Genomic DNA, 12,639 nt, shown 5'->3' with positions numbered 1-12,639 from the left:
GGAGAGCAGCAGAGCCAGGGATGCCCTAGGACAACCCTCCCCAGCATCTGGGGGCTGTCACACTGAGCACTCACGTTCCAGCTACACACAAGCCACAGAACAACCATTCCTTTGGCTCACCAGGTATCCAAAGCTTTCCATTACTATATCAAGCCAAAGATTTCCCACTAGATAAACCCTCCTTTAGCCATGTGACAAATTTCCAAAGTCGGGCTTCCTCGAAGTCTCATGAGGATGACACAGTAAGGGAAAGCCTCTTTGGCTACTAATTAAGCTATAAATAAGCCTGCTCAGACTCTGGTGTGGAGTCTGGGTTTTTTGAAGCCTCACTGAAGGTGTCAGTGCTACAAGAAGGGGTGGGGGGTTCAGTTTTGCTTTACATCAGCTGCACTTTCCTCCTGAAGCGAGAGAGCAAAGGGAGGTTGTGACAGAGCTGATGTGAAGTTGACAGCTCTTCAGTTACCAGGGAGGATAGCAGAGGCAACAGCAGCTCCATCCCCATCCCCATCCCCATCCCCATCCCTCCTTCACCCCTCGCTGGTGGAGCTGCCTTTGTGGTGGCTGCAGTATCATGTGCAGGCTGAGCTCATGCTCTGATGCCTGAACCGAACATGGCCACACCATCTTCTCCTCTCGAGCCATTACGGGAAACCACTCTCAAGTGCACCATGAGCCCCACAAGGGCTGTGACATTATCCGTGTCCAGCAGCCTTGGCATCTCCTTACACCTGCAACGCACCAGTCAGGATTCATACACCTTCCCGAAGCGGCTTCTAGAGAAAATAGCCCCGAGACAGCTGTTCCACTGACGAGAGCTGCACCAGCGTTTGCTGTATTCTCGCACCACACAGCGCGGCTCCAGCCACCTGCAGCACCGCGAACGCCCTCAGGGGCTGAGGAAACCGATCTCGAACCGCGGCCGCCACCCGCATCCCTCCGGCTCCGGCGAGCTCCCCATCCCCATCGCTATCCCCATCCCTCCGGCCCCGCGGGCTCCGCTCCCGTGGGGAAGGGCTCGAGGAGGGGTCGGGACTCCCATTTCTCCGGGAGCCGGAGGAGCGAAGGCGCGGGGGCTCCTGGAGGGGCCCGGCGGGGCTGGGGGCTCCGCAACAGGGCGAGGAGGCTCGGAACGCGAGGCTCCGGCCGCCCCAGGGCGGGAGATGCGGCGGCCGCGTCCCGAGCGCTGCTGCGGGCGGCTCTCGGTGCCGCGGCTCGGCCGCCCCCGCTCCGCCGAGGCACCAGCCCGGCCCGGGGGAGCCCACCCAGCGACACCCGGCGCTGCTGAGTCACCGGAGCGGCTTCGCCGCTCTCGCATCGAACCGCGGGGCGGCCGCCGTGGGGCTGACCGGCCCGGGCCGGGGCAGCGGGGCCGGTCCCGGGACGGCGGCGGCCCCGGGGAGCGGAAAGCCGCGGGGGAGGGCGCGGAGCGATGCGCGGCCGTGCGGGCGGGGGCCGGGGCCGCTGCGGGGCGGCCTCACCTGCTGCGGGCGGGCCGGGGGCTGCGGGCCGGGCTCACCTTCCGTGGCATAGCTGTGGTCTCGCAGGAAACTGCTGCTGATCTTACGGGTCTCAGCGTCCTCCTCCATTGACGGCGGGCAGGCGGGCGCGGGGCGTCAGCAGCCGCAGCCGCGGATCCATCATCCCCCCCCGCGCCCTGCTCCGCGGCGGCGGCCGCCAAATGCGGCGGGGGGGGCGCAGGGGCGGCGGTGCCCGTGGCTCCTCCCATACGGCACCGACCGGCACCGCGCGGGCGGGCGGAGCGCCGCGCAGCCCCGGCCCCGGAGACGGTCCTGCTCGGAGACGCACCTGCCCTAGGAACACTCCTGCCCGGGGGATGCTCCTGCCCGGGGAATGCTCCCACTACGGGGGATGCTTCTGCCCGGGGAATGCTCCCACCGCGGGGGAGGCTCCTGTCGCATGGGGGTGCTTCTGCCCGGGGAATGCTCCCACCACGGGGGAGGCTCCTGCCCGGGGACGCTCCCTCCTGCCCCGCGACGTTCTTACCGCGGGATGCTGTCAGACCTGGTGACCACCCGCCCCGGGGACACTCCTGCCCGAGGGATTGCTCCTTCCTGCCCGGGGAGTCACTGGCCCTGTTGGACATGCCTGTCCCTGGGGAAGCTCCTGCAGCCCTCGGGCAGAAGGACTGCTGCTCCCTGACCTGCCTGCCCCAAACGTAAGATCTCAGCCGAGGGCTGACGGCAGACCCTTTTTTGGCAGAGCCAGAGCACATGAACGCTGGGTGTCCCGGGACAGGGCACGCAGTAAGGGCCACGGGGGGTGGCCATGCCCGCAGGGCTAAGGAGGTGTGTGCCCACGGGCAGCTGGCCCAGGCTCACCCTGTCTTCACTTCGGAAGGGGGTAGGAATGTTCAGTCACTTACAGCCACAAAAATCGATGTGATTGGGGGGATTAGTGGCATCCAGAGAAGAGAATGAACACAATGGCTATGGGGGAAGGGAGGACTTTCCTGTTCAGGGCACATCTCTGAAAGGACAAGCTGTGTTCTGAACTGATCATCTGGTGCACACCAAAGGGAAACAATTGCCCACTGGAAGGGTTTTGTGTCTTGGTAGAGTCCAGGAAGAAGCTTTGGCACTGGCTGAGCCACTGGCAGACACAGGGAGGAAAGTCACAGGGGGCAAGTTCCATCAACTGCAGCACCTGAAGTTGGAAGTAAAACCCAACGGCAGCATCGGGGCACAAGAAATTGCCAGCCAAGCAGCAGTGTGCACACTGGGCAGCAGTGAGAGGACAGCCACTACTCCCCACTCTCACATCTGACCCGCAGTGTCTCCTCTGCCCCCCACTCTCCACTACTCAGCTGGTGCTGAAGGGAAACAGGTGCACGGACACAGCCTGGGGTCTGAGCCAGGCCTGCACCCCACAGCACCACACTGCTCCATATTGCTGTCAAGATCTGCCTTAGCACTGTCCTGGTTCACTCTGCACAAGAACATCCTTGGCGCCGGGCACTGGCGGCGCAGCCGGGAAGCTGGCACACATGGGCACAGGCCCCACACACACTGTGCCCCCACCCACCCTTGAGACCCCCGCACCACAGAGGAGCTGCAGAGCTCGGTGTGCCATGGCACGTGAGCTGCTTGACAGTCCAGGGCCACATCAGCAAGGAGTGTAATTGTTACCGGAACAGGAGGATGCAGAGGGAATGGACAAAGATGGTGGATAACATTGTAAATACAGTGGTGCACTGCAGTTTGATTTCCTCTCCCAACTGTAGTATCATAATTAAAATCTCATTGTGAAGGTGCAAGATTCTACAGCCTGTATTATTATCCTTCTGAGATTCACTGCCTGCTTGAGGGCTGCTTATTCCAGGGGAAGTTGCAGGGGAAAACACCTCTGAGCAGGAGGGCTCAAGGACTCCAGTACATCCAGTATGTACATCATTTCACAGCATGTTCCACACCTCTGCCACATGATCACACCAGCACACTCCCTGTGCCAGCACACCCCCGCACCAGCACACCAGCACACCCAGCACAGCCCCACACCCAGCACACCCAGCACAGCCCCACACCAGTACACCCAGCACACCAGCACACCCAGCACAGCCCCACACCCAGCACACCCAGCACAGCCCCACACCAGTACACCCAGCACACCCAGCACAGCCCCACACCAGTACACCCAGCACACCCAGCACACCCAGCACAGCCCCACACCAGTACACCCAGCACACCCAGCACACCCAGCACAGCCCCACACCAGTACACCCAGCACACCCAGCACAGCCCCACACCAGCACACCCAGCACACCCAGCACAGCCCCACACCAGCACACCCAGCACACCCAGCACACCCAGCACAGCACCACACCCAGCACAGCCCCACACCCAGCACACCCAGCACAGCCCCACACCAGCACACCCAGCACACCCAGCACAGCCCCACACCAGTACACCCAGCACACCCAGCACAGCCCCACACCAGCACACCCAGCACACCCAGCATACCCAGCACAGCCCCACACCCAGCACACCCAGCACGTTTAAGTCAAGAAAACACATTGTGTTTGAGGCTGAGGTTGCTCTTGTTTGCAGTGGGTGAGAGCCACTGGTCAGTCTGAATTCACTCCCTGTGAAAAGGCACAGGACCTGGCTATGGCTTCATGGCACAGTGCAGATATGCTGACCAAAGCTCTCTTGCAGGCTGAAGAGTTCCACAGCACTAACATCATGCCTTAGAAATAATTTTTGTGCTGCTGGCAGCTCCTCATGCATGCGACAGCACAGAGAACCAGTCCCCAACACACCACAGGACTTGGAACTGCTGCTGACTCTGGGCAAGCCAGCTGTCACCTCTGTCTGTGGTGTCCTGTCTCCTGAGCGAAGGACGTGGACTCCCACAGGAAAAGAGAGATGGAAGAGAAAGATTAAAGCCACACCACAACACCACCCCCAGGAACTGAGTTCCCTCTGTCTACAAGCTACACTCACCTATGCGTGTCCTGTAGGAGGCAAGAGCAGCTTCAGACAAGAAAAATAAAGACAGATTTTGAATAAGCGGTTGCTACCGTATCACCTCCTCCCATCAGACCCCAGATGCCAAACCACAGGCCAAAGGCAATTCTCAGCCGAGTAACGAGTCCCTGCAATGCCCATGAATATCATAAACACAGCCAGTGACCTCCTTCCCTTCCTTTTCAGTAGACACCATTTTCGGTGTCTTTTCATTTTAACATCTCCTTTATTAAGCTGCAAAAATCATTCTCCCATTGTGCATGAATTATACTTACATATTCATAACTTCTGCAAAGTTTTTCAATACACTGTATCATTTAAACATTCGGAAGCCACCTGTTTGTTATGCAACACACATAGGAGCCGCATCGTGAAATCCATTTATTCTCAGCTTTTTAAAATCCAGGAACAAGCCTTTACAATAACTAAAAGCATTAGCTATCCTAAGCAGGAATCCATTTGCAGATTAAATTCGCCAAAGGTCAGCTTGTAGCTGTCACAGTTTCCCAAACCCCCAGGTGTCTGCCATGTTCTGTACTTTGACATCTCCTGAAGAGCCAGGACACTTTCCACGCCAATGATTTTTGCTTCAATTAGGGAGGCTGAAGAGTTCAATACTCAGCTTTCTGTGGGATCTAAACAGTGTGTGAAGAATAATTGAATCAAACTTCCAATTTTATGCTCAGTACAGAACTTCCTTCACAGCATTTATTTTACCCTCCCATCAGTGAGCACTAAATCTATTTTCCTAATTACTGGTTTGGGTTAGAACACTACCCTCATCCTTTAATCGCTAAATATAGATAACAAAATTTCTTTTAAACTTGTAAGAATTATTTCTGTTGGTTAACTGATGGTTAGCTCAGTGCCCTCAGTGGGGCACCAGCTCACCGGATGGTGCCAGAGGTCAGTCGGTGTGGAGAAGCACCAGTGACTGCCCACGGCCACGGCACAGGGGACTGGGCTGGCAGTGAGAGCCGCAGGGTGCTGTACTCTGCCTGCCACCGGTCTGTGAGCAGCACAGCCACCTGAAGCTGCGGGTAGACACTGCTGCCCCCTCTCTGTCCCTTCCCGCGGGTGGAACATCCCCCTGTTCCAGAGCGGGACAGGGAACTGTTGTTCCCTGGAAGCAGGACAGACTCTCACTGCAACATCTCAGCCTTGTAGACTGATCAAACTATGGACCAATGCAGGTGGTGGCCACTTCCACCTGCACTGACCAGCTCTGAGATGCTTTAATTGAAAGCCCAAAGGAAGGGAAAGCAGGGCTTTCATGACACCCCTCAGCATCTCATGCCAGAGCCAGCACCTGGTCTTTGATCTGGGTGAAGGTCATGGCAATACAAAATTAGTATTCTGAGAAGGAGAGCACTTAAAGCCCTTGAAAAATTTCTCCTATCACGTCCAGTGCTCCAAGTCCTTCAGCTCACAGATTCCAGTAGAGAGAGCACTTTAGCCTCACAAATCTGAAAAGCTAATTATACAGCAGAAATGGGGTGATTATACTCCTCCACATATAATTGGTGTCAGCCAGCTGGGCTGGTGGCTGGCTGGCCCATATTTAAGGGACAACTCCAAAGGGAAAAGGCTGTCTCAGGGCAGAGCCCCCCATGCTGCACACCCTGCAGGAACCCAGGGCTTGTCACCACCCCAGTGCTGAACACATCCAGTGCCACAGGTACAGGTTCCCTGGGATGGCCAGAGACACAGACACCAGGTCAGGGATCTCGGTCTCCAGAGGACCACAGACAAGTGAATCCCTCACAGCCAGTTTATAAATATTGTGCCAGCTGGGCACCCGGAGAGACTGCTGCTGCTCTCTTCCAGCCTAGGAAGCCTGGGCAAGGCTCAGGAAAGGCACCAGCTTGCACCAGCCAACAAAGACCGTCCCCATCCAGCCATGAAGGGACATGCACGGAGGGGGAACCCTCTCTGGATGAAAACCCTCATGGTCAATGCCTCATGCAGGACCGTCCCCTCTCCCTGCAGACAGTGTGCTGGGCTGCTGCGTGGCCCCCAGGGAATGCCTACAACCACCACCACATGTGAATATCCCCACCGAGCCCCTGTGCACACTCCCTGTGCTCTGGAGCCCTGCCTTTGTGCTCGTGCAGCGCAGCAAGAGCTGACTGGGATTTCACTGCACCAAGTCAATTTGTTTTTCACATTTTCTCCTGTAAGTCATGTAAGCGAGCCGGGGAAGCCATAACCTACATCTGTGATGAAGTCCCAATCATACGAGCCTTAATTAGCATGACTTGAGGAAGGCCAATAATATACCAGATTAAACCAAGATCAAGAAAACTGGGAAGCCAGGTTGCATGCAGAGGACAAGCTGCAGCCCTCTTCTTCCCAAATGATGGAGAAAAGGAGTCGGGACCTCAGGGCAGAAAAGGGAAGAATCAGTTCATTGAATGCAAAGTAGGTGAAGACTTCTGCCTCCCAAAGGTCAAATGATAAATTGATCTACTTGGCCTCGACCCCTGCTGTGCCATTACAGGTGCTGGTACAAGCTGTACATGATTAACAGCGCGCCAGAAACGAGCACTGCCACACACCCAGCCTAGCTCGGAGAACAGCTGCTCCCCAAGGGCTTTCCCTCCTGCCTTCAACTAGACCAACCAGCTTCTGCTGCATTTTAGCAGCCCTCTCTTCAGACATAGTTCTTCCCTACAAAGCATTTTATGCCAGGCTTTAGAAAAGCCCAGACATCTTCCTGTTCCTCCTCAGATTTCTCCTGTAATTCAACAGCCACACAGCAACAACATAATGCACCTGTACAACAGCAACGTAAACATGGTGTTTCCAGGAAAAACTTGCTATGAATGATCTCTTATTCTATTCTACAGATGATCCTGCCATAACATACTTATTTCCTTTATATTATTACTAAGTTTAGTATTGCTAAATACACTTCAGAACACATGCAGTACTCCAAGAATGGAATGAGGCGCAGAATATTTCATGAGGGTCTGAGACATCAGTGTCTTTTAAAGGATACAGTGTGAACAGTTTGTCACATGTTCCTCACATCAGAGATATAATTAGCTTAAATACTTACACAGTAAATAGGATTTGCCACTTCTGAAGATTAAGGCCACATGCTTCAGCATTGGAGCATCCCAACCAGTGTAGCACAGTCTACACTAACGAATAAGTTTTTACTTGAAAACAGCGACTCTGAGCATTGCTGCTGTTGAGGGTTGTCCATGCTGGTGTTTTGTCTGCTCCTCTGGGTTTGGGTTTTACCTGGAGTAACAAACTCCGCCACAGGTGACAGTGGAAGGCGGACAGTGACAGGCATTGATTGGGTGTCTGGAGTGAAACACATGGCAGGGCATGAATGCAGGTCTCCTGGGAGCCCTGGACACAGAACACAGCCCAGGTACAGGCACCATGTCACACTGGGGCTCGCTGCCCTCAGGGGCTCGCAGGCGGCTGCAGCCAAGTGTGATATGGGGGCTAAAGGGGGTACAAGAGGACACTGGAATGTTGTTCATGAAAGAACCATGAGAGGAAGTCTCAGGCTGAAGCCATCTGTTAATCCATCAGCTGATGCTCAGAGAGCCAAGAAAAGAGAAGCAGGGATCAGTCTGAGTACTGAAAAAGAAAACTTTGTCACATAATGTTTTTACATTGGACACTCAGATGCTTCCCCAAATATCCTGGGACCTTATTTGCAAGAATGACTATTTAGCATTTATTCTGTTAAATTAGCAATTTATATGCAAACTTTCATATGGCCTCAAAGGTGGATTATATTTGAAAGAATGTTCACCAATGAAGCAACACATCCAGGTCACTGTGAATTGTATTTCCTAAACTGCAATTACTTCACAGCCTTCAGTTAATTGAATATACCTCACATTAAAACACAATGAAATCATGCTATAAATTAAATAGGGCTTCCCATGCCTTTTACCACAAGCACAGTAAGTTTCTGAGCATTGGGAACCTGAGGCTGGGATTACTACCTTGTAAAAATCATTCTGCTTGTCCTCAGATGTCACCCAGCAGCAGCAGGGTGAAGCGCACACCTGGCCAGCCTTACGAAATGGAAAGCGCAAAGGCTAATCAGTCAGAGTTAACTCCCCAAAGGAAAGGAAACTGTGTGTATGGCAGAGCAGCCCTCCTGACCTGCACAGGGATTAGCTGAAGTTCCACAACTGTCAGAAAGCCAGATGATGACCCAACATCAGCCTGGTGGAAAGTGCAAAATGGGCTACAGCAAAGCACAGCCACTGCTGCAATGCTGAGAGCTGGGGAACCAGGAGAGCCTGTCAGGAGTGATCAACTCACCTACCGTTTCCACATTAGCAGGAATTCGTCAGTTTTCAGTGGTGCTTCACAAAGCAAAGCCAACATGAGCCAAGGGCCTGCCCCAACAACCGTGCCTCCCCCGTGGTGCCCTGGCAGAGGGTGCCCCTCTGTTGGCAGCGCCCCATGAAAAACTATCCCAGCTGGCACTGGAGAGCCAGCCTGGCTCATGCATGCTTTGGTTAACCCAGAATATATTCTGAGCATGAAACTAGTCTGGTTTTTTCTGGGGAAAATAGCAAGGAGTCATCACAACATGCTCTGATTCCCTGTGGTATCTGTGGCCACAGGTCCCACGAGCATGGCAGTCCCACAGGACAGGTCCCACCTGCCACGAGCGACAGCAGCCGCAGCACTGAGAGTGCCTGAGCCTCCAGCACCCAGGCAAGCCTGGGGAGCACGGCAGGGCTGCAGCCCGGGCTGGAGCCTGCTTTGCTCTCCCCTCATGGCCACATTTGCCATACAACACATTATGGCAGATCAACCCACAAAACCAAGACTCCAAGAAGAGAACGTTTCAGCTTAAATTGAGTTTGTGTTCAAAGCTCATAAGCACTGACAGGGGGTCAGGGAGTGTTACACCGATCCTGTCCAACGTTTCTTACGTGCACAGCGGATTTAGGGCTCCTAAATCCACTCATTTGCACTACTCTGTGACTCAGAGCCACAAACAGGGAGTGGCCAAGGACAGCAACCTGACCAGCCCCAGCCTTTCAGCTCCGGCTCTGCCCTGCCCAGCCCTGCCCTCCACCTCACCCCAGGTCAGTCATTCATCCTCTGGGATCACCTGAAACTCAGCATTCCAGTGTGACCCATCATTCCTGGGGCTGCGCCTCCTCCCCCATGGGTCCTCCGGTACCTCCAGCAAAAACCGGCAGCTTGGGAAAGGTGGCACTGGGGCTGGCCAGGGTCCCCATCGCTGGGAGGGCCCTGGGACCCCCTGGCCCCCTCCCAGGCAGCAGAAGGGGCTGCTTCCTCACAGAACAAAAATGCACCTCCTTTTTGAAGTGCCAGCACTAGGGCCGGGTGCGACTTTGGGGAGCCCTGCCTGGCACTGCCAGCCTCCCATGGCTTCTTCCCAGGAGAACCGACCTCCTTTCTCCAGGCTCCTCCTCAGCCACGGAGCAGGGAGAGCTTCCAGGAACAGCCAAAGGTGCAGTGAGAGAAACTTTCTCTTCTGTGTGGTGTACAGCCTTCACACTTGCTTACACTGATTCCCACTTTTGGAGATCTGCAGCAGGGAAGATGGGATAACAGTATTGCACGAGGACAGAAATGGGCTGGAAGAATGTTGCACTGGCAGGACAAATATAGAGGATGGCCTAGGACATGGGCCAAGTCTAGGCTTTCCTTACAGTAAGGGGAGAGCAGCCTTTAACAAAGCATGAACCCATTCTTCGCTACCGGAGAATCTTCATGAAGTACAGCTTAGGGGAGGGGAAAAAGAAAAACAAGAGACACCATGGGGAGCCTCAAAAGTTTGCCTGACTCCTCAGAATGCCAATGCTGTAAAACTAATATTTGTATGTCACTAATATTTACATATAATCTACCTCATGTCATTTGGAAAAATAAACCTGGAAAACTGTTAATTAATAAAAGATATCACGTCTTATTAACATTCATATAGTAATTATGAAAATCACATATCCATCTGTTAAGCAGTCAGCAAACAAGACAAACGACCGTGTTATGTTAAACAGATTATAAAACGCCTGCAGGAAGGAAATCTAATGGCCCCTGCCTAGCCATGAATCAAGCAGCAGCACATGGCTCCAGCACAGAGGAACACACACACGTGCCTTTCCCAAGACCTTTTCCTGAATTACATGTAACAACAGCAGCAATGAGGTCAGTATGACATCAGGCATAGAAGTCTACATTAAAATGTGCTGATGTGATCGTTCAGATTTTATTGTGCTTTAACAATAATTACTTCCTAAAACAGACAACTCCTCCCCCAGATATGAGAGTGGAACAATATGCAAACTAACATTAAATACAATTGCCCTTATAAACATGGGAATACAGCTACTTTAATCCAATTGAGTAAACCAAACCGATTCAATTCATGTTAAGTTTGTGAGTGATTTCTGAACATTTAAAGGGAGAAACATCCGTGGATGGAGAGTAATTGCTTCATTGGCGCGAACACTGTCTATCCACTCATGTGTTCCATGGACACAGCGCAGCCCATGGAATGCTGCACACCCATCCTTCACACCTCTACGTGCAGCTTCTAGGTGCCAGCTTACAGCAGTCTTACCTCGTTTTTTTGTGCTCATTACAAAGAGGCAGCTGAACTGTGCATTTCTCATGAGGTCACACATATTAGCAACTCCCTTCGCCACTGGGCAGCAACACGCATGGCACTGCCACAAAAGGATGTCCTGGACAGAAGGCTGAGTGCCCTGCTCCTGCACACGAACCACAGGCATTCCCCTGGCAACTCCTGGCTCCCCAGCTCGTCCCCAGCACTTCCCACACTTAGCTGGCTCAGCCCTTCCACTCCAACCTGCCATAACCTACAAGAAAGAGTCACTTTTCAATCCTGCTGACTGCAGAGTCTGTTTTAGACATACCCACCACCATCGAACACATCTTTTGGCAACGGGCTTTGACATTGCTTCATTTTCCTGAGACCCAAATTTATGGGAACAGAATGTCAAAGATGTAACAGCAAGGTTCCCTTCATTCCTGCCCTCCAAAAATGGGTGTCAGAAAAATATGGGCATGACAGTCCATCAAAAACATTCTCCATGGCCTTCACAGACTCACACGTGAAAATTCATCAGTGTGAATTTCATGGCTTTTAAATTTCAACAACACAGGGAGTGACATCAAGCACAGCAAACCTGCAATATCTTTCATCTCAAGGACACCTACCCTTGAGAAATTACAAAGCCAGCACAAAAAGGACCAGATTTCAGGGCAGCCCAAGCAGCAGGGGACTGTAATTCTTCAGGCAATGCCTTTGCTGTGCAGCTGTGCATGTGCTCGCAGTCAGGGCACAGAACACTCAGAGGAACATGGGGAACTCTCTGCCTTCAGAGAAGGCACAGGACACCCATGGGGGCACACAACAGCCCTGGGCAGCCCCTGCTCACCCCACATGGGGCCAAGCCCTGCTTCTTGATCTGCGCCAGGTGTCCTCGGGCCAGGACCTGCTCGTGCGCCAGGAATTGTCACTACCATCCTTCATCTTGTGGAAATTGGCACCTCTCAGCAACTCCCGCCTGTCTCCTCCCACAGGCTGCAGAGCTCCAGATCTTCGGGCTGCTTGCCCTCCTGAAGTCCCCACAGGGCCCCATCCTGGGGACGCAGGCTGCCCACCATGGGAAGCAGCAGTGCACCCCACTGCTCTCATGCTCTCTGCTAAACCCACCACAGCCATGATGGGGGCTGGATGTGCCCTGGGCAGGGGCTGAGCACACCTGCCTGCATGCTGACCCTGCTCGGCAGCACCAGGGACCTGGCACCCAGCATCTCTGGCACTGGCTTTGGACACAGAGTCCCCTTTCTCAGGATGAGACCACCCCTCACCCCAAAGAGCACAAGGAGGATGTCTCCCTGTCCACGTTGCCACAGAGCTGCTGCCTCTGAGACCCCCAAGCCCAGAGCTGGAGCTGGCCAAGCAAGTGAAGCAGTGGAGGAGAGTGGCTCTGACGGCCACTCTGACACATCCTCCATGCAGGGTCTTACAGCCCTGTTTCCAGAAGAAACCAAGCCCAAAGTTGCACTGTTGTGCAACACTGCACAGAAAGGAAAATAGCAGCCAGCAGCACTGGAAATGAGCAGGGACAAAAACTGCTGATGAAGTCCACAGGAGCTGGTAAGA

General features: G+C 53.8%; 1 protein-coding gene across 5 annotated transcripts in view; it reads right to left on the bottom strand.

The window, feature by feature from the left end:
- Positions 1 to 12,639, bottom strand: part of PPP2R2B (protein phosphatase 2 regulatory subunit Bbeta) — a 61,605-nt gene that overhangs the window by 40,752 nt on the left and 8,214 nt on the right. For 2 of the 5 annotated variants that reach the window (XR_005703155.1, XM_040078478.1), the window contains exon 1: positions 1,517 to 1,674. The exons of 2 other annotated variants lie outside the window; for them this stretch is intronic. Coding sequence is in view for 1 of the 3 variants with exons in the window: in XM_040078478.1 (XP_039934412.1) it covers positions 1,517 to 1,586 (70 nt within the window). In the remaining 2 variants the exon portion in view is untranslated. Of the gene's footprint in view, positions 1 to 1,478; positions 1,675 to 12,639 lie in introns of those variants that run through there. One more of the 5 variants, XM_040078479.2, reaches the window with a different exon arrangement.

The sequence above is a fragment of the Hirundo rustica genome, chromosome 14, assembly GCF_015227805.2.
Source record: "Hirundo rustica isolate bHirRus1 chromosome 14, bHirRus1.pri.v3, whole genome shotgun sequence".
NCBI classification, from domain to species: Eukaryota; Metazoa; Chordata; class Aves; order Passeriformes; family Hirundinidae; genus Hirundo; species Hirundo rustica.
The sequence above is the reverse complement of the archived record's forward strand: the minus strand, read 5'-3'. Positions and strand labels throughout refer to the sequence as shown.